Source organism: Agelaius tricolor, unplaced genomic scaffold, assembly GCF_023055355.1.
Source record: "Agelaius tricolor isolate 1412-34295 unplaced genomic scaffold, bAgeTri1.0.p SCAF_1, whole genome shotgun sequence".
Lineage (NCBI taxonomy): Eukaryota > Metazoa > Chordata > Aves > Passeriformes > Icteridae > Agelaius > Agelaius tricolor.
Genome location: NW_027269261.1, coordinates 13311618 through 13334084, shown reverse-complemented (window position 1 = coordinate 13334084; position 22467 = coordinate 13311618). Strand labels below are relative to the sequence as shown.

Below are 22467 nucleotides of genomic sequence, written 5' to 3'. Positions count from 1 at the left end.
GATTGGAGCAAAAATCAAATGCAGTTCAACCCTTTATAAGAAGAACACGTGAATAACAGGCCTAAGGTTGCCTTGCTGGACTGCTGGAGTTGGCTTTTTCTTTTTAACTGTTCCTTTATTACAGTCTCTTTGCCACATTGTCCAGTAGCAGCTGAACTCCTTGGCTGCTCTGAACCAGCACTGGGCAAAGTACTGAAGTACCTCTCTCAGGTTATGTAGTTCACAGACTTTTTAAATTTTTTTTTTGGCCCCCTAAAGTTTAGGAAATAGTGGTGTTTGGATGGCAAAGTCAACTGGGACTAAAACTCAGGATGAGAGCAAATTTGGTTGCCTAGTCACTATTGTGCTTAAAAACATCTAGAAAAGGTGAGTTCAGCAGAGGAGGAACACACACCTACAAGAATACATAATTATTCACAGCTTTGATTTAATAGGTACTAAAAGCCTAATCCACAGGATGGCCTCTATTAACAACTTATTAATAATTTCACTCAGCTTTATGTCTTCAGAAAACTAATTTGACAGGGTTGTTGGGGTTTTTTTAACACTTTCTAATGGAATGTCGTCTGTGATGTGTTCCTAATTTCCTGAATTTGGTTTGCTGACTAAAAAAAATAAAAATGCATTGGTCTAATTCTACTGTGGGATAATTTGGGGTCATTCTTGCTACATATTTGATGCTCAGTGGCATGGTAGTTGCTCAGCAAGGTGTCAGATGATTTATTCTTTCCCCTGGTAGATCATAAGCACCATTTCATTCGTGTCATTGGGCACCAGATAGACACTGCTGCCATGAAACTCAGTGAGTCTGAACATGGAAAAGGGAAGATGGAGAGAAAGAGGGCACCAGTCAGATGAATTCATGTTGCAGTTAGCATCCCATGACTACTTGTTTCATAATTCTACAACAAATCAGACTACTACTGACATCTTCAGAATGATAAAGCTGTTGTGATTCTTGGCTCAGCGCGGCATAGTGAGATGTATGGGTACAAACTGATTGTTACAGCAAGATCCTGCTCAGGGATGAGATTAAGTCAGGAGGGGAGCAAGGAGAATGCTGCTTCATCCCAGAGGAAAACTGAATCAATGCTTTCTTAGTAAAGATACTGGGAAAGTGATGTATCATCTTAATCCAAATACATCCTTTTTGCAATCTTACAAGTATTCTAATGTAGTTTGCAAATAGCATTATGAATGGAATAGGGCAAGGCTTCAATTAAGAGCAGCTACTCACACCACATTAACAGAATTGCTCCATATAAAATAGCAGATGCCGTGATCCCATATATGTTTGCAGGAATTCTTGTTTAACAATTAGATGGTATTTTGGCTACGTGCAGCGGTGCTGAAATCCAAAAGGAGGAAAGTCAGGAAGCACAGCATCTGCCTAGCTAAACTGAAGGTTGTGTTAAGCAAAAAGGAAGAAAAAAATCTTTTTAGGGAGAAATTTTAACTTTCTTTTTCTTATGACATCTTTTATCTGCAGATAGTATGTCTATGACAGCCCAGTATTTTTCAATAATAAAATAAGTAAGACAACATTTTGACAACAGTAAGACAACAAATATCTTTTCTCCCCATCTCTCAAGTATTCATTTTCTCTAGAGATCTTTTGAAATTCATGCAAGAGGTTCCTTGTATGAATTGACAAAATATGACAGTTCATCCAACTACTGTTTTGTGCCAACTGGAGCATATTTTCTAACAACTGCTGTTAGTCAGTACTTCATTTTTTTTTTGGCCAGAACTGGCATTAGAAATGCGCTTTCATGTATTGTTTTTTTGCTACATGCATGGGAGACTTGGTGGACAAATATTTCTTGTGTGGAGAATGGGCTCTGACACTTCTTGGAGCAGGAGGAATGAAAACGAGAGCTGTTCTAGTTGTTCTCCCAACACCCGTTCCTCACACCTCTCTCTGTAGCTGTTTTGAAAGACTGTGCTTATAATTGATTGATGAAGGAGTCCTGGCCCTTTCTTTGTAGTTTGATTTTCACTGAACAAAGCAGCTGTCAGAGATTTTGGTGATTCAGTCCCTGGTGCACGCTGAGGGGCTGGGTGGATATAAAGTAGATGCTGTCATTTTTATGATTCTCTTAACAAATAAATGAATAGCTGCATTATTGCTGTTTTCTCTAAGCAGTGGCCCATCCATCGTGGCTCACTCCCCAGAGGATTCATTTAAATGCATCTGGCATGAGGAGAGCTCTGGGCTCCACAGGGAGGCAGGCATCTTGCTCTGTGCTGGGCATCCATGCCCAAGCACCCTTCCCAGAATGTTGCTGGGAAATTCCCAAAGATATTTGCTCCTCTAAAACTTCTTCTTCAGAATGCCATCTAAGCTTAAAGCCCCTTCCAAAGGAAACCTGAGTGGTTTTCCTTCGAGGTGGGCATTGAAGGGACGAGCAGTGCTGGCACTACCAGCCTTGACCCTGCCCGACAGCCTCCACTGCTGGGTGCTGGGGAGAACCTGGTCTCACTGAACTCTTTCCTTACAGGCAGCAAGCTCTGAGGAGCCCTTGAAGCCCTGTGAGGGTACAGCAGCAGCCCTGTCAGCAATGTCAAGGTCAGGGCATTGTGCTCAGAGACCTGCTGGTGCGGAGCAAGGACGCAGAGAGCGATAAGCTAACTTGTGCTAAGCAGCTTGAAATTAAAAGGAGGTCCCTGGTGAGCACAGGCTGTGTCTCAGGGCAGGGAGAGGAGCTGGCATGGTGCCCAGCTGATCTCACTGCTGCACTTGCAGGTGACTGAGGTTCATCAGATGGTATGGACCCCAAAGCTGTGCTGAGTGTGGGGCTCCTCCTCGTCCCCAGCTCCCCATGTCCCCTGTCAGGCCATGGTGTCGCTCTCACGTTTGTCAGCTCCTGGAGCAGCACCCAAGGAGCTGGCAGTGATTGTTGGCACAGGCATTTGCTAAGCAAGACCCAGGGTGCCTGGCAGGGCACATGTGACATAATCATCCCTTAAAATGTGCAGTTTGCCCTTTCTCAGGGCTAGACAATGGAAGGAAATAGGTGAAATTGTCTCTTCAGACTTGCTTGCTCAGCAGGAACAAGGCAGTTAAGCCCCGCAATTGTTTTTGCTCTTGAATTTGTGTGACTGCCAACACCTTTTCCCTTTTCCTTTGGGCTTTTCTGCTGTGCCCTTTCCATCCTGTGGTAGATCCCCTTGTTTTAAATTGCTGCTGTGCCTCCAGTTGCAAAGCTAAAACACAGCACTAGGAAGTCATTTGCAGGAAGTTTCATCTCTTCTTTGTGCCAGCAAAAGATTCTCACTTGCAGGGCCCTGGTCTGTATTTGGGTCCTCCTGAATGTTCATCAGGCAGGTGAGCTGACAGCCAGAGACCACAGTGTCTCCTATTTATGTTCTATTTTCAGGGAGAAATACTTATCACTGCAGGCTTCTTTGTGGCACCCCACATGTGCAACCTGGTTTGGTGAATAGAAATTCAGCAAGGCCTGATGAGGCAATTGAAGCCCTTAGATTGAATGCCCTGTGCCCTTTTGTACTCAGAGGTAATGGGAAGGCTTTAGGAACTGGCTCTGTCACTAGGATTAATAACTGGAAAATCAATTTGTCATTTCCCTGTCATAAATTAAAAGCTTATAGGCCTTATAACATGAGTAAAATAGAGGTTAGTGGGTATTGATGGAGGTCTCAAAGCTCACTCAGCAGAGCAGATCTCTACTACACAATTTAAATTATGTCTCCTCCACAAGGAATATCTGTCAATATTTGTATTGAAAAAAGACATCCTGTGCAAGAATATTCTATCTGTTTCTACACTGCTGCTGTGATTGTTGCTGCTGAAGGAGTTCTTGAGGGAGATTGTGGTCCTGACTTGATCAGTGTGAGTGACCTTTACATTGTGCATTTGGCTGTAGATGGAGTAGAAATTAGTCATGTGCAGGCTGATGAGGTGCCAGTGAGGATGTTCCTCACTAGGCTGGTCTTGCTGAGAACAGAAAACCTCTCCCTGCTCCCTTGGCTGTGGTAGAGCAGTGAGAAAGCAACCACACCCTTTGAGGTTCCCAAAAGTGTTCCCAGCTGAGAGTAATTGAGGAGTGATTTTTAAGAGTCAGCAGACCAGGAGGGAAAAGGAGCTTTTAAAGTCAGACACCTGTAGAACTAGAAAGGAGCAGTCTAAGAGGAAACTACCTGCTGGTAAGATTTTTATGTTTGAAAGGAGATGTGGTTTAGCTCAAATAAACCTAATCTTTTGTGGGGTAGCTGAAGAAAAGATAATCAGAGTAGTTTCTTAACAAGAACAGGGTTTTTAAAATCTATCTCTTAATGTTGGGTTGTTTGGTTCCAAATAAGGTATATTTCTGTGGTGTGTGGTTACACAAATGATCCAAGATGGCCCAGAAGTGAATGATCCATAATCTGACCTGCTGCAATGTAAAAGAATACTTCTCACTGATTTCTGTGCTTTGGTGTATTACTTACAGTACTATTTTAAGGCATTTGTTTATTAGAAAACTCTAATCAGTTTAATTGGAACAGATGTGGTTGCCAGATATTTTAGTTATCTGTGTACAAATTATTATTGTTAGGTATGTTGGTAAAAAATAAATAAATTGAGACACTCACAAGACTCTAACATAATCAGACGTACACAGATTCCAGTGTCTTTTGAATTGAATAGTAGCTTAATTGGCTTTTCAGTCTGTGGTTAATATTCTGTATCTTTTTACATACCAAAAGCTGAACTGATTTGTATCTACAGCCTTTCTTAAACAGGTTTTTATCTTATTTTGATTATAAGCATCACTTTTGTTTCTTCTTTAAAGGCATGATGATGATGAAATAGACTTCTAATAAATTATCTGTTCTGCCTCTCTCGTGCCCAGCAGTTGCAGATAAAAGAGACTGTTGGACAAAGAGTTGTTTGTTCTATTTTAGTTTTTTTTTTTAATTCATTATTTAGGAAGAGACTTTGCTGTTTTTTTCTATATGGACCTTAAATTCCTGTAGAGCATTTATAATCTGTAGTGTGAATATAATTCTGACATATATGCCTGTACTTGGTTTAAATCTCTGTGACATCTCTTTTAGAAAATCATCAGAAGTCACAAAAAAATCCCCCCGCTTTACTGACTAGGCACAGTATTCAAGTCCAGAAGTTCTGTACCTAGATAATTTATATTGATAGTGGGTTTAAAAAAATAACAACTGGATGTTGTGTTAATTTTAATTCCCTTTCCTGCAGTGTTTAGTTTTTCAGTTAAAAAAAAAAGAAAGGCAGAATGGCCTTTATCCAGCTTCCAAAGGCACATGGCTACTGCTTTCTGTGCTTAACTGGGCAAGGAAACAATAAACTTGGTGTAGCCTTAAAATGTGAAGACAAAAGTGAAAAAGGAAAGAGAAGCACTATTTTTTTATGTAGAGGTGTAAAAAATGGCAGGTGATTTGTGGCAGCAATTCAAGTATTATGCAGGTTTTGTATTTGCAAGTGTGGCTTATGTGATCTTGTAATAGCTAACACACCAAGACCAGCTTCTCAGTGAAAAAAATTATATAATTCTTTTTTTATGAGGTATATTACATTGTCAATAGTGAAGGACATTGTGGAAGAAGGAAAGCCTGAGGGTAGGAAGTTAATGTTAGCCTTGGAAGACTGGATGCTATTTGCATAGATTTTTCTGTGTTGCATCAGATAGTATTTCTTTGTTGTACTGAATAGGATAATAGCCCTGAAATTTGTATCTGATACAGGACTATTTTAAATAGAAGCTTGTAAAAAGTACCGATGTTCTGGTGATGTGAGTGGATTATTGAATTGTGTAAAAGTTGCAAGTGTGTTTCCACTGAATCACAGACACTGTGGGATGTGTGAGCCGAAGTCTCCCTCTTTTCCAAGGAGCAGCCTGCAGTGAAGGACATTCAGTGTGACCACAGCAGGCATGTCAGATCATGCCCACTCTCTGCAGGCCTTTCATTGCAAGGGAAGGAAATGGCACTGCTGCTTGCCTTTTCTTCCTTTACTGTCCCTGCTCCAGGCAGAGGCTTTAGCTGTCTGCAGGGGTCACAGCACTGGTTATGAGCAGTGCCTGGTATTTAATCACTTACCCCAATTAAGTTGTACCAGTTGTAGGTCAGAGGCCTGCTGTGTTAAGGGCTCCACAACTGATTGATAGCTCTCTTTTGAGATGGGGATTCTGGAAAGGGAGAGCAAAGTGGGGAGCAGAGCTGGCCATTGAGTGCTTGTGGCACCACAATCAGACAGTCAGGGGGACTGGAGAGGAGAATGACATTGCCTTTGGATATCCATGAAGGGCCCCTCTGCTTGGGTCAGGAGGGTTAGAGAGCACAAAGGCTTCTGTTCCCAGCAGCTGGGCAGGAGAGGAGGGGAAGCCAGCAGCAACTGCTGGAAAGCTGAAGAAAATACGAGATTGATCGGGAAGAGAAGTGCACAAAGAATGAAATAGTTGATTTTAAATGATTGTTTTTGCCATGTGTGGTCCTTGGCCTGGGCTTTCCCATTTGTCATTCACTGAGTTCCATCAAAAAAATCCTTGTATGAGCTGTGTTTCTCCCCTCCATATTTTTTTTGACAGTGCCTTAAAGCACACACTGCTCAAAGTGTTCCCTGTGAGTACTAAAGATAATATATGTTCTGTAAACTATAGTTCAGTGTTTGGTTGCTCTTTTGTCCATCTGGGATTAAGTACAAAGTTTAAGAGACTCCAAACACTTCAGTTTAAAAATATTTAGTTTGGTTTTTGCTCTTTTGGGTTTGTTTTTGGTGTGTATTTTTTGTTTTGTTTTTGTTTTTTTGTTTGTTTTTTGTGCTTTTGTTTTTAAGACCATCTAAGGGGATTGAAATACATGGTCTTAGGTTTGGATATGATATTGCAGTAGTAAACTGCATGAATATATCCACAGTTCCCCTCTGCCTAAATTGAAGTGTGCTTCATGTATCATGAAATTTATATTGATAATTTAGGGGCCTGAAGAGAGTAGGAGCCCTTGCATTTGGATTTAAGGAAATTAGTATAATCCTTGTTACTGCTGCTTGTGCTGTAAATTGACTCCTTATGTTATATGGTTTCCCTGGTGTTGTGAAGTATTTAAAATGCTGAGTGAATGATGAAGCACTTGGTTAAGAAAATCAAATATAAACTGGAAAAAAGACTCTGTTTCTTCCAGCTTGCTGTTAAAAAGGGAAATTAGCTGGCAAAAGTATAGCAGGAGGGCAACAGTATTAACCTTCAGATTAGAAAATATTTTATCACCAGGAGAATGGGCTCAACTACATAAATCTGTGCCCACAAGAAGAAATTAGATGTTTAACAGAGAATGTAATTGAAGTTTTAAAAAATCAGTTAATTTCACTAATGTCAGTTCAGATTATTTGTTTCACCTGCATTGTATGGCAAGACAGAAAGACAGTGCAGAATACTCCAATGAGCAGCTGAATTTTTTTCCTTGGCTTTTTCAAATGGACTTTAGCCTCTTCAGAAACACTGAGTTCTAAAACCATTTCTTTTACTAAATATTTTGTTGAGTGCTGACTGTGGTGACAAAAGCAAATGTATACTCGGCATTCCAGAAAATTTAATGATCTTGGCAATTCAAAGTAAAATCCTTTCAGGTTGCCGCTGCATGTTGTGTTAAGCAGCAGAATTATGGTGGGATGGTAAACTGGACATTGAGAAGTGAATCACAGTTGCACCAGCAAGGTAATGGGTTTCTCTAGAGAAACATCTCAAAGAGAGGAATCTTTGTTGGAGGCAGTTGCTGGCTGTGCTGCCTGGAGGCTGAAGTTCTGCGGCAGCAGTCAGGTTTTTGCTACTTCTGTTGTCTCAGGAAAGAGTTTCAAACCCTGGGAATCAGAATGTCACCTCCTGGGGTACAGTCCCTATGGCTTCCAGCACATTCCAAATGCCCAGGACAGATGACTCTCTTTGTAGAGACCTGGCTCACTGAGGTGAAACAGGGATGTGAATCGTGTGAGGAGTCTTTGCAATCTAATGGTCCTGGTTGAATTTGAAGCAGCATCCCAGAAGAGATTGGCTTTCTGTCCCATTTCATCCATTGACTAAGCTATTTTCCTTTCCATCCATATGATGTCTTTCTCCACTTTAGCCTGAGCTGCCCTTTGACCTGTCCTGAAGGGCAATTTCTGGCTCTTGGGCATTCCTTTTGATTTGCTGCTGCCTCCATAATGAACCTCCCCATGCAGCCCATTTCAGGCCCATTTTTACCTGTCTGTTCACAGGCAAAAATTCCCTATTTCTTAAATTCCCTATTTCTTTTTACCTCATTATGGAAAAAATCAAGGCCTAACTTACTGAAGTACAAAATGAATGTGCATGCACGTGTATGTATAGCTATCTTCAAGCACAGAAGACATTAGATTTAATTAACCTGGCGTGTTTTGTGTACATTTTGTTTTTCCAGTATTTGACTGCAACTTTGAATCTCCTTGTGAGCTGGAGTATTCCTTTACCTCAAAAGATCAGGAAATCCCCAACAATGCCTGGGTCAGACTGAATGCAGAGGAAATCTCACAGCTAAACCTCCCAGATGGGCCGGAGACAGATCACTCTGAGAGCACACCCAAAGGTAAGATGAATACAGCTGTGCAATGCCATCAGTAGTGGTTAGTTTTAAAATAAAAACACCTTTGCTTCCACCCCCTAAAATAACCATAACAGAAAACCCCAAAACCCTGCCCAAACAAACATGTCCCCCTGAAGTGCTAAAGATAGCTCTAATCCCTTTGCCTCAACAGACAGTGAGTGAAAATAAAGTGACAAACAAAAGGGGGGTTGTTGTGCGCAGGAGAGATCTGTTTTCACCTAAACACAAGCTCCATCATATATCTCAGAAGCAAAGTATCAAATACACTCTTGTGTAAAATCTGAATTGGGCTGGCCCATGCCATGGCTGATATTTGGATGAAAACTGTGCTATGGTGCCCATGTTTAAGGTCATTCAGTGTTTGGAAGAGTCTGGCCTTATCTTTGCTCTAGGTCCTGTTTACCACTTGTGTGTTTGCAGACCATTTTAGGCAATATCCTTCCATCCAGGGCTTAGGTTCTCTGTTTGCTAAGAAAACAAAGATGGGCTTTGTCCTCAGTATAACAAAAAAGATCCTGTCTCTAAAGAGAGCTAGGAGGTCTCAAAAGATGTGGGAGTGCAACAGACTTTTTTTTTTCCCTAGGAAAAAAACTGTGGTTTGTTGGAATTACTTTTCCTGCTTATGATCATGTCTGTGAACAGCAGCATATTTCATTAAGATTTCAAGTTCTGAAAAGATTTTTAGATATATTTGTGCTCTTCTTATCCTGGGAAAGCAGAAAAATTCTTAACATCCTTTCAGCTGTTAGTGACACACGTGTGGAACTTCTCTCTGGAAGGTGGTGTTGATGAGAATGGACCTACAAAAATGAAGATGGGGGAGTTAGAGCTACAAACTTTATCCAGGAGAACAAAGAGGTGTCAGGAATGATGACAAAAATTTCAAGGGATGTGGAACAGTTTCCATAGTAGGAAAAACTAAACAGATAAAGATTATCTATTCAATCCCTGATGGCAGGGGTTAGAGGTCTTTAAAAAGCAGATTGAAGAGCATTGGAAAGCAGCTGTGAAGTTGGTGGGCTCTGGGTTTAGAACAAGCAAGCTGAGACATTTTTCATGTAGTACCTGAATAAATGGTGCTAATAAATACATGAATTAATGTTGTGGGGCCAGAAGTGTGTGTAAGTTTAAAGAAAGATCAAATGAATTCTTGCAGAATACATTCATCACTGGATGTTGAATTCAGTAGTCTGTTTAGAGTCAAGAAGTCTTACACAAAAGGCTGCAAGTGAAAGAATTCTTTTCTTAGGAGCCAGCACTGGAGACAGAATTTGACTTTGCAGAGCTGCAGTCTGGCTGCTTGTGACAGTTCTTATGTTCAGGCAAATATTGAGGAAATTTTCTGTGCTGCTTTCATTCATATTCTATTTTCTCATCCATATCAATAGTATAGTACTTTTCCCCAGATAGCCATTATAAATTAACTTTTAAGGCCCATTGATTCATCAGCAGACCAAGTCATTGTGGTGTGATCTGTGTCGTGTGTAAAGCAGATGGACCACATTTGTGATGCATGCAAATATCTTCTAATTTCCGCATCAATAAACATCCACACGCAGACTGAATTGCTTCCTACAAAGGTACAGCTCAGGGAAAGTTTGAGGTAAATCAGAATTTCTGTTTTGTTCTTCTTTTTCTTAAATTCTAGTGCAAGCTGGCTGCCCCTGAAATTTAGGAGTTAAAGCCTTGTTTTGAATTGCAAAGAACAGCTGTCATTCTCCTAGAGTGGGGGGAAAACCCACAAGGAAGTAAATGTATTGTTCCAGGTAAAGAGCCTGGCCAGGACCCCATAGTGCTATGTGTTGTCAATATATGATTCTTTTGGATCCTTTCCAGTAAAGTTATACCTTTGTCTAACTCAGTTTTGTATATCTATCAAAGCAGGAGAAGGGGGCACTGTTGACTGGCCCTGCAGCCCAGAGCCAAAGGTGGTATTGGTTGATGATTTCCAATTGCCTGTTGTGTTAAAGTTCTATTTCTAAGCCCAAACATTGGGAGTTCTCATCTGGAATATAGGCAATTTAGGCTGAAACTTGTGTTCTGCTGTTTTCTTATACTCTGAAGGGCAGGTAACCAGTGTCAAATTGATTGAGTGCATTTAGATTTGTGGGGCATTAGTGTAGATTATTTTGTATGGTTTATTTGCTTGTGTATGTGTGGGCTTGTTTTTTAAAATTACCAGGCATGTTGGACATAGTGGTAATTTTTTTTCAGTGGAGCTGTAGGTCTGCAACTCATCGATGACTGTAACTCTTGCATGTATAAAGACTCATTTGGAAATCAACACTTTGAGCTAGCATCTCTCTATTTTAAATCACTTTAATTACAGCTGTTTGGCACAGATAGTTGTGTGGTCTGTTTCAATCTGAAATAATTAAGCACAGTAGTTCCAACCCCCACTGTTTCCTGCAAATTGTACTTGCAATTATCTCAATCTCATTTCATCTCCTTTGCAGACAGTAATGCACAGAAATAAACAGATAGCTTAACTAGATTTTGGGATGGTTTAGCTCATCCTTGTCACTTGGTTATCAAGTCATGGCAAGACATTGATAGAGACAAATGCCTCTGGTATGATTCATTAGGCTTCACACGAGTTTCTGTAAAATGTTCAGTAGAAAATCATTGGTACATCTCCCAAAGAGACACATTGGGAGAGTTTCTGTATTTTTGCTCCTGTCCCAGCAGCATGATACAGCTCAGTGTCATGAAATCAGAGGAAGTCAGCATGGATTAAGCCTCCTAGAGGAAGAGCTAACTCCTGGTGTCTCAGCATCTGGTTGCAGTCACAGCTGAGCAATCCACTCACTTGGCAAGTTCAGCAGTAGTGTCACACAAATCATTGATCTTCTGGATAGTAATAGATGGTGAGGTGGCAGAGTTTGATATTAAATTATTCAGGGTAAAAGATTGAAGGTCTGGTTTGCAAGGAATTTAAAAGGGATGCTTAACCAGCTAATAGTGGCAGGTAAAATTTAGTGCAGGTTATTTGAATTGAGGTGGTGGGAGACACAATCAGAACTTGGCATATATGCAGACAGATTCGGAGCTGGTTACTGTCATTTAAGCTGATTTAAGTGTAAGAATAGAGCTGTGAAAGCATCACCTCAGTAGCAGTCACAAAATAAATGTGATTTGGGGGCTCAGTGGGAAGGGAGTGGAAAATAGGAACAGTATGCTAGAGTATTAGTGTGTGGGGCAGCTGTATTTAGAACTCAGTCTTCTGTTCTAGATTCCACGCATCAAAAATATTTTAGTACAGTTGGGAAAGTTTTTAAAGAATGGAAACAAATATGATAAAGTATGTAATGGTTGTCTTCTAGGAACACTTAAATTGACAAGGGCTACCCTGCCTGCATAAAGCATCTAAAGGAGTAGATGCAGGGTTGTGTAGAAACCAGAAATTTATAAAATATGTATAAAGGTTTATAAACAACTCCCAAGGTAAAGCACTGGAAGGATGAGTACAAAAGGAATATTTGATACTTCTTCTAATACGGTATTGAACAGCATCAAGCAAAATTATTAGATGTCAGACAAAACAAAAGGAGATCCCTCAGTATTTAACAAACAGTGAAACTGTGGAACGTTCTTCCCAGGGTATTATTTTTGCTGGAACCTTCTGTGGCTGTGCAAATTGATAGGATATGTGCAGGGAAGAGAAATAGTTACAGCTACTAAATTCTCTATAGAACCTTTTCTGGCCCAGAAAGTCCTCATGTGAGCAGTCCCTGAAGTCCAGGAGTGGTGAGGGACAACTGTTTGCTCTCCCTGTTCATACATTCTTTTTCATTTTCTATTTCCAGCTGTCTGTTCTTAGAGCCAAATGTTGGAAGTTAATGGCTCCTTGGTCTGATAGGGTTGGTGTGGTGGTGTGTTCCTGGCTCACCTCCCAGCCCAGGCTTAGGTTCCCTTTGAAAAAAGATAGAAATGCATTAACAGTTTTAGACCAATTTAGAGTGTCAGAGAAAAGTTGCTATTTAAACGTTTACTCTTACTTGCTCTTCTGTTCAAGCCTTGAGAATGCTATCAAACCATGCAAAAATATTATTTGGTAGGAATAACTGCTGGACTGTTTGCCTATAGAGATGTAGATTAGGGAGGCTATCAAGGTTTTGATTTTTTAAAATTTGTGCTAAAATGCTTCACTCTTCTCTGTTCCCCACCATCTTATAAGTGGACCAGTGAGTGAGATAGTCACTGGTGTATCTGCCAGCTAGGTCCCTGAAGATCTGCTGGAGTTATGTAACTTTCTGCAGGGTCAGAGATGTAAGGTTAAAGTTCCACTGATGTGCTAAAGACTGACAGGAAAAGCTCTTCTGTTGGGATCTGAATGGGGCCTGTACAAGCTGCAATGAGTAGGCAATCCATTGTGGATTACAAGACTTCTTTTATTTCATGAATAAGCAAAAAGATGCTATAAAAAATTCAAGCATTCTCCATGACTGACTGCATTTATTTATTTTGACAAGTGTGATTAATTTTTAATTATTCATGACCCTTCATAATATATTATACCAGCAAATGCGCTGCAGTCAATCGTAATGAAACATGAGAAACTGGAGATCTTGCAACTGTGGCAGTATTTCCTGGGGAGGCAGGTGAGACAGCCCAGTCTGTGGTTAGAAGGAAGGAGTTTGTAGACCGAGGAAATTGCACTTTCAGCTGTGTGGATGTGTGTTTTTGTCATGCTCAAGAGTCATTTGCCTCTCTGATAAATCTGAAATGGGTCAAACCAGCCATAAATTCTGTGCCTCTCAACTCTTGAGTCAAACCCAGAGTTTTCTGCATTGTGGGGACCTCTAGGATACAGCCCTGAGTTTGGCATCCATCAGGGATGGTTTAAGAGCCATCAGCCAGTGGGACTCTTCAGGATTCACCTTTTCCTGTTACCTTATTGCAGTGCTGTATTCTCCTTCCTCCAGAGAAGCACTGGCTCAGCTTCCTGCAGTGCTGTGTAGCCCAGGGACTTCGCTGGGCAGTACTTGTGGTCCCTCATCTGAGACTACAACTGGGGCTTCATTCTGAGTCAAATCCTACAAGGAAGAGAGAGAACCTCTCCTACAAAGTTAATCGTTTGTATTTAAGGAGGCAGGACCAGTAGCAGTGCACCCAAACCAGCTGCATGTGAACTGAGTGAAGGTCTGCTCAAATTTCAGAGTGATCTGTTTCTAACCAAAAATGCAGTTTTAAATGGGAAGGATTAGAGGCTTGACTGCTCCTGACTATGGTTGTGCAAGCAAGTCGCCTGCTCCTCTTTTAAATCTTGTGATTCTAGTTCAAGTAAGTGAATTTCTGCTTCTGTGATTTGAAGATTTCAGGACCAGGAAAATATGCAGCTGCTTGATAAAAATTTCAGATGAAGAGATAAGTTGTAGAGATATGACCACCATTCCAAATAAAAATCAAAAAAGTAATAAGCCTCCCTGTGCAAATGTGAACTCTGGTTGAGACAACTTCTTAATGGAAAATGTAGATTAAACTTTCATGAAGGATGGCAGGGGAAGTGGGAGATGAATGAGGACAGTGCCCTAACCAGCCACTGATTAGTTGAAAAGCTCTTATGTAAGTTCTAAAACAAGAAGTATCTGCATATTGTGTTAATGTGGTTTTAATTTTTATAATTATTGCTAAAGAAATGGAGCAAGGCTAAGGCACTGAGCATATTAGCAAATGGGTGATAATGAACTGAAGGATTATAAAATGGCTGTTGACTTTGATTTATGATTCCTCAGACAAAGAAGAATGAGGCAGATAATAAAAGATAATAAATAATACTTTGTTTCAGATTATAACTTTATTAACAAAACAGTAGAGTATGAATCAGGGTGGGCTTGCAAGAAATAAGTAGAGTATAAGTTATTTTTCATGTAAAACTCAAAAAAATACTTGTATCACTTAAAATTCCACAAAAAAGAAAAGGGGGGCTGGTTTGGAAATGCTCTTAGAAGAAGATAGCTATTTGCCTGGGGAAAAAGAGTAAGGAGACTAGCTGGGCTCACACCAGACAGAGAAAAGTTTTCCTTTTACATTAATTCTTATACTGGTTTGAGGATATGCTTTGATCTCATAGAATTGATCCAGCTTATGTGTCTTTTGAACAAGATATCAGAGGTATTTCTTATTTAGTAAATCATTACATGGAGTTTGAGATCTTGACACCTTAGGCCTGGAAAAAGAAACAACAAACCAAGAACTGTTTTCTCAGGAGAATTTCTATTTGGAGGAAAAATGTTTTTGAGCCTGTCACAAACTTTGACAAAAAAAAATTGCGGGCCTGAATGTTTATTGCATCTTTCTCTCTAATGCTGGAGAAGAATTTGGATCATCCTGGTTCAGTCCAGATGGCTGAATAGTCCTTAAAAAGATATGATATGATCCCACCCTAGTTTTATTATTTATATGTCTTCAGGTAAACTGCAGGTATCCCATGGAGATTTGTGAACTTTTGTACTTTCATTTCGTTCAAGTGGGATTGAGTTTCCTATTAGTTATTTTCTTCTTAAAGATATAGTCAGTGTCTCAGTGGAAATAATTGTTGTGTGTCAGTTGAAGAATGAGCTACATACCACAAGTGAAACAGTAGAAGAATTAAGTGAGGTTTGGAAGTAACACAGACTGAAAATTATTATCAATCTTACTGCAAATGAGAGATTTATGGATTTGTAGGGATGACTATCAAGTTATTTCTATAAAAACAGGAGGTTTAGAATTAAAAATATCATTTACATTAAATAGTTCTGGTTGTTCTAGATGAGATTTAGATTTTGAGACTCAATTTGGCAACATAAATGTATCAAGTGTTACAACATATACCCACAGGAATTTATGCAACATTAAGACACTAAATGCAAACCAAACTTGCTTCCAGAGTCCACTGGGCTGTGGAGAAGGAAAAACACAGCCTTTTTGTAAGGATCAGATTCCAGCTCGTGCTCTGCCAGTGCAAAAAATAGACCAGGTGTTCCTTCAATTTTGCAGCTTGCTCTTCTAAATAGGACTACACTTGTGCTTTGTTATTGCAAAATTATTTCCCTTTAATGAGCCTGCTCTAAAGAGGCAAATTATTGTCTCACTGTAGGACAGTGTGTTTATTTATAAAGTACGTATTTATACACACTGTGGAGAGGCACGTGGGCTTGTTGATTTTAGAAATCTTGTTTGTTCATTCCTTAATTCAGTGAAGGCTTGCATGAAACATCCAGCAGTCTCTTCCCCAAGCTGAAGAAGAAAAATTAATTTCAGTGTACATCAGATGTTGGTATGCTCTAATGGCTTGCTGCATACCTGTGACTAATATACTCCAACAAGTTTATCCAGAAGAGGCAGAGACAATGAAGAATAAATGGGTTGTAAAACGGTCTCTTTCTCACTCCTAATGACACTTTCTCCTTGGCAAGATGAGAGGCATATTAAAAGGACAGCTGGAGGGAAGTGTACCCTGCTCTTGGCTGTGTTTGACCTTGCTATAGGAAAAGACTACCAGATTCACACACAAACGTAATTGTTTCCCTCTGTAGTGTAGGGACAAAGTCCATTATCATGAAATGCTTGTGTATGTCCATGCATATGTTGTGTTCAGAGGGTTTTTTTTAAACTGAACTTTTTAAGCACGGAAAACTCACATTTGCACAAAAAAATTTCTGTAATGGATTAGTAAATTATTTGGTCGTTTTGATTTCTTTCTAGCCTACCTGCTTCTTCTATTTTGTGTGTTTATTTTTTTACCACGCCAATGACAGGTCACACATATGGCTCTGTACACAAAAATACAGTGTATGGTAAAGAAGTATCAGCAAGACCCTGTGAGGCTGGAAGCCCCTTGGCTACATTTTGGCCATCCTTACCAAGCATGGTCTAGCTACATCCATTGCCAAATATTGCAACAACCTGTGCTTCTCCAGCACCCCACCTAGGAGCTCTGAGAATGCCCTACTAAATAAGGCACTTTGTATGATTTTGAGGAGTTGGGAGAAAGGTTTCTCTCTGTTGTCAGAGAGAAACTGAAGCCCAGTGGGGTTGAATCAGACAGAAACTGAAGCCCAGCGGGGTGAGCTGTGTTCCCTGCTGTGCCAGACTTGTGTCTCTTCCACCTTTGTCACCACTAACAATTGTTGGGGCCTGTGGGTCCCCAGTGTTTCCTTCGTGAAGTTGGCTTGCTCCACTGGTAATGAACAGATGTTATCATGTGGGATTTTCTACACAACTCTTCTGTGAGAGTCTGTTAAAAACATAATCAGATTGACAAGGACTGAAGCATTTTTGCTGTTATTCTTCTCCTCAATGATGGTCTGTTGTATTACAGTACTTATCTTACACATCTATGCTTGGGTGAATACATTAAAAAAGAGTCACAGAATTTTAGAAGCTAAGAGGTTTTACTGCTGTGGCTCTTGCCAAGAACAAAGTCCAGCTAATTAATCAGAGATAAGAAATTGTTAATTTAGAACAGTGGTAGAGAAAATATGATTCAGTCAGAATCTTTGTGTGGATGAAGCTAAACCCAAGTAGAGTTTAACCATTTTGGTAAATGTGGGTAAAGAGAGGATTGATTTTTTTTTTTTTTTAATATTTCTCTCCTTGGTTTTCTGATTAATTTCAAGTTGTTTAGATGTAATTCTGTAAAGGATATGTTAATACCAATGCTTTTGTAATATCTCATTTTTCTCACAATTACATATACTAATTCAGAGGTATTGCAAGAAATATTCCCCTAGGTGTGCTTTCAGAGGTTAAATCTTACAGAAATTGTTAATATTAAAGCTCACTGAAGTAGGTTTTTTTTGCCTTTACCTTGAAGGGGGTGGGGCCTCTGAGCTTGGTTATTTTCTCATATAGTAGCTTAAACTCAGCATCCTTATTTTATCCCGCTCAAAATAACGAAAGAAGGTTTGCAGAGTTAAAGCCAAGATACTGAATGAGAATTCTGTTTTCTATCTTTAAAAAATAAATTTCATAATACCATGCAATGCCTGTTTTGGCAGCCCCAAGCAACTTGCCTAGATTCTAATGAATAATCATCCTTTCAATTATGAGCTAGAAGCTATCCCTGAAGTTTCATCTGTTTGCTTTGCTTGCTTGTTTTGAGAGCACAGTGATTAAACAGATGGTATAATGCATGAAGATGGGAACAGCCATACTGGGAGAGCAGAGAGGGAAGATGGCTGGACTTCCCCAGTCGGTCTCCCACTCTTCAGACAGCCTGTGAGCTGAGGGGGACAATAGAACATGGCCCTCCGTGTTATGTTGTAACTCTGCTGGGAAACATACCACAATACCTCTTTGTTGATTTGGGACCTCCAGTCCTAGACCCTGTTCCTGTGTTGAGGCAGCACTTCCTTTCTGTGCAATAAATTAAATTGTGTGTGCCACTCATGGCAAGGAAATTGCTTTCTGTAAGTCCCTCTGAGTCCCTTTAGTCTCAACAGCTCAGGCTTTCTCATCTATCAAATGCAAGAATTTGGAAATGCTTGGCCTTCATCTTTCACCTTCCCCGAGTAAACAGGAATTTATAAAAGTTGAATATGAGTCACTGTCTTCTGTTAAAATTAAAATACTGTGTTTTAAAAAAATTATTTATAATTCACATTAATGGTTCCTATCAGTTGTAAAGTCAAATGAAAGCCAGCCTTGTTAGCTGAATGCTTCAGTGTCATAACAGAGATGAGAGAAGCGAGGACCACTTACTTCTAAATGGCATTTCCTTAAGAATTTAAGACATGTAATAATGGGCTTTTAGCCATTGTTCTGCATTTTTTTTTCTTTTTTCTATTCTATGCCTGTGAGCAGATCTAACCACTCTTCTGGGAGAGGCTGTCTTTCTAAATTATCTCGTGTAAACACGAGTAAAAAAGGTGATGAGTAGATTTCTCCACATTTGGAAAGATGTTCAAACAGCAGAAGCAGCAGATTTGTTACTTACCATTGCCTGTGTTAAAAGGATAAACCTGATGAAGGACTGAACTACAATAATTCACCTTGTGTGCTGCTTTTAGTGGAGGACACGTTGCTGCTTTCCTTTGCTTCCAGTGGGGAAGTGGAAAGGTCAGGCACTGAAGGGAAGCATGTTGCTGTGTACAACAGATAGGCATCTCTGGCAGTAATTTAGAACACTTAAACAGCATAATAAAGGTTAGATCACAGCTCCTTTTCACCTGTCGCAGTAGGTTTGTTTATCAGACAAGAGCCCAAGCTGCAGAACTCCAGTATTGATTTTGAGCAGAAGGTTCAAGGATGTTCTGTTTTCAAGGTGTTTAATCAGAGCATGGAAGAAACAAAAAGCCCATGTTAAAACAACATTAGGATGCAGGTTTAATTCCACTCTCTGTGTTTTTCCTGAAGGTGTGAAAGTATTTGAGGAGGAGACAGAGGTTGTTTTGTATTTAACTGCTCTAAAACATTACAGCTTTTCAGACTACCAGGTATTGATAGGGCAGGCTCTGCCTGTCTGCCTGAGTTCATCCTACATGTCAACAAGGCCACTCCATTAGAGGTGAGAGTTTGCTGTGACACACAGCTTGGAATTTTACAAACAGAACTTTCTCAGATGGGAGGAAAAGAAAAGATTGTTCTGGTGGCCTCAGTGCCCTGTTGCACAGTACGGAAAGCTGTTTTAATTTTGTAGTCATTGGTTTAGTTATCCAACTGTCTAAGGGCAATGTATTCAGTATTACCATGTTATTAGAAAATCAAGGTTTCTGAGGAACCAATAGCTCGGATAGTTAATTTTCGTTTTATCATTAATTAGGGGTAAAAAGCAAGAATATGAGACTGTATTAAAAAATGTTGTATAACTTAATTCAGAAATTGTGGCTAACTCCCAAAGTAATGACCTTCCTAATGACTAACCAAGACAAAGAGGTATCTGTTAAGCGAGCATAGGTTCTAAAATCAGCCTCTTAGTAAAGATGCCAGGCCATTTGGGATTGGTGGCAACAGCTGAGTGAACAGCAACAATTAATGTTTTTAACAGCAAGTTTCTTTAAGGACATTTATTTAAGTATGACTACCAGTGCAGCATCTGTAGCTGGTTGTTTTATCCATCAATGGAGAAAGGTGAATAAGGTGTAGAAGGAGTTTTTATCTTTGAAGGATTTGATCATCTAATTAGAGAACAGAAAATCTGGATCCCAGTTACACTGAAAAAAATCCAGTGGTAATTGTAATGGCTTTGAAGCAAGGGTTGATTAAAATGCACTCCAGGCATTTTCAGGGTTGGTGCTTGGCTTGCTGCAGGCAGTTCTCTCTGTGGTCACCTTGCAAAACAGGTGGTTAATGGCAAGTGTTTGCTGTCCAAGAAGTGATTTTTGTTAAATGCCAGGCTGAACAGAATATGGAAACTTCTGGAATATTTGGTGAGCTTGGATTCAGCAGTATTATTCCCAATTGCCTTAAAATTAAAAAATATTCAAGAACTAGAAGTTAAAATGCTGACTGTTTAGAAACTGAGCATTGGCTTCCATTAACACAAGACCTCCTGTTCTGTTGTACAGTGGGCTTTTGCCATGACTGGGTGGAGTTTCACTGCAGGTGAAATGCTGGGAATCAGTGTTCAGGTTTTCCTTGCAGTGAGCTAATATGCTTCCAATAATACTGGTGTTGTGCACTTGCTGATGTGCTTGGGTGAATGTTTGTGTAATAGATGAGTGCTTCCATTTCTTTCCACTGATTTACAGGGGAAGGTGTTTGTCTGGACAGGTAAGGGCAGCTGTAAGAAAATGCTGGAGCAGGGTCAGTGCTTGAGTGATTGTTGAGCTGCACTGTCATTACAGAGTGAGTGACAAAGTGAAATTGAAATAACTGAGCTCCAACCAGCTGAGGGATCTCACATGGGTGTGAAGCACTGCTTACCTTGGGGGGAGAGCTGTTTTGCATGGAGGAGTTTGGCTGGGATGCCCCTGAATTAAGAGACAGGAATTGGCTGTTTGGAAAAGAGGCACATTAGAGACAATGTGCCTTTAACCACTGTCTCTACTATGTTTGGGGTTTTTCTATTTTATCTGAATCAAATTTTACATTTCAGAGAGTTTTGTGGGTGGGCAGGTGAAATGTACTTCATTACAGCAAAACTGACCCTGAGTGTGAAGGTGGTAATGGGCATTGCATCAGGAATGACCTAAACTTCCAAAAATCAACAGATTTGTTGGTTATTTGATTGCTTACTTAGTACATTACTTTTACCAGCAAGCTAAACTTTTTAAAAATGAAACGGAGTTACTGAACAATTCCTTGTTGGTAATACAAACTGCAGAAACTTGAGAGAACTGCAGATTAACCTCTTTCAATCCCAAACGTAATCAAAGCTCCTTGTTTATTTGTGTGTGGGTTGTATTTTGCTGGGGGATATGTTTCGCTGATTTTTCCTAAGAACTGTTTTCTAAAAGGCACCTTCCTGCTCTGTTGCCCTCCTCTGATTGTTATCAGGTATTGTCCCAAGAAAGCATCATTGGGATTGCTGGATTAAAGGGTACAGACTTGAGGACGTGGCATTTTGCTAACCCACATTTTTAATGAGTCTGTTTGTGAAATTGCTGAGGATGCTCCCAGTTTCTTTTTGTTGGGCTAAAACCTGGGATGCTTTTAAAGCCTGACCCTGCCACAAGGTGATACAAATGTGCATTGTGTCACCGGAAGCCTTGCTGCATAGCAGCAGCTGTTTTAGCTTGGTTTTTTTTTTTATTTTCTGCTGGTTTTTGCTTCAATAAAACATGCAAAGAACTTCCCTATTTATTATGATTGCCCAAATACTTACAGAATTTGCTGAAAATCTTGGTTAGATTGAAATGCAAGGCTTGTCTCTGCAGGATTGCGTCCATGTGGCCCCACACAAGGCTGTTTATTCTCCTTTTCAAGACAAGATAAAACCATTAGAATTTCTCTTCTGCACTGCCTTTGGTCTACAAAGTACTAGCACTGAGAAAAGGAGATAATTTATCACCTTTTCTGTATTACCAGATGTCTCTTTAATTGATGGGAATCTTTTTACAATCACTTTAAAGAAAACGAATTGCTTTTGAGGAATTTTTCCCTCAATTGACAGCAACTTAATGAGGGGTTGTGACTTTGTAATAAATTTTAATTATTGTGTAGTTAATACTGCTAAAAATAACAACTTCAGCTTTGATACTGGATGATTGATTTTTGAAGCAACTTGTAAATAATTGATCTCTTGTTCCTTAATGGTTTTTCTGTTAAAGCTTTTTAAAGTAAAAATGAAAGAAAAAAATTCAGGCAAACATTTCAGTAGATAAAGAAGAGATAATGTCACAGTAACCACTGCTACCATAACTGGAGTTCTACACACTGAGAGCTGTGTTTTAATGGTTAAAGCATGAAACAGAAAATTAGTATTTCTAGGTGTTTTTCCCATTCAATCACTGACTCTGTAGGAATGTGATCACACACAGCAGCCATTTGGTCTTTTAGTTTGCCAACTTTAAAATAGTGAGCAGACCCTGTCACGTGTTGTAATGCTAATTAAGATCAGTTCTGGTAAAATGATTCTACGAAAGATGGCAAAACCCTGCATCATCCTGTTATTTTCAGAATACATGCTCAGTTTAGAGATGACAAGATGGCTCTTGCTCTCCACTGGTAGCTGTCAGTTCTTTTGGGTATTCCATGCTGTCAGTACTAGAGGGTCTCTGACTAGACCTTATGGCATCCTTCTCCTCTGTTACTATTGAGAATTTAATACTTGAAGGGAAAGAGCACCATTCTTCCATTTCCAGCAGTTGTCAAATTGTGGCATCAGAGATTTAAATGACCTGTTAGAAGAAGGCTGTTTGGATGCAGATATTTCAAATGAGGTGAGGCACACCAGCCTATCTGGGTCCTTGCTTAGAGCAGGACCATGTTCTGCATGTTTGCAAAGCA

The 22467-nt window shown here is 39.8% G+C and overlaps 1 protein-coding gene across 2 annotated transcripts in view; it reads left to right on the top strand.

Moving 5' to 3' along the window:
• The window catches only part of ALK (ALK receptor tyrosine kinase), a 307510-nt gene that overhangs the window by 85121 nt on the left and 199922 nt on the right, over positions 1 to 22467 (top strand). For both annotated transcript variants that reach the window (XM_071423517.1, XM_071423510.1), the window contains exon 3: positions 8410 to 8574. In XM_071423517.1, the coding sequence (XP_071279618.1) occupies positions 8410 to 8574 (165 nt within the window). The remainder of the gene's footprint in view (positions 1 to 8409; positions 8575 to 22467) is intronic.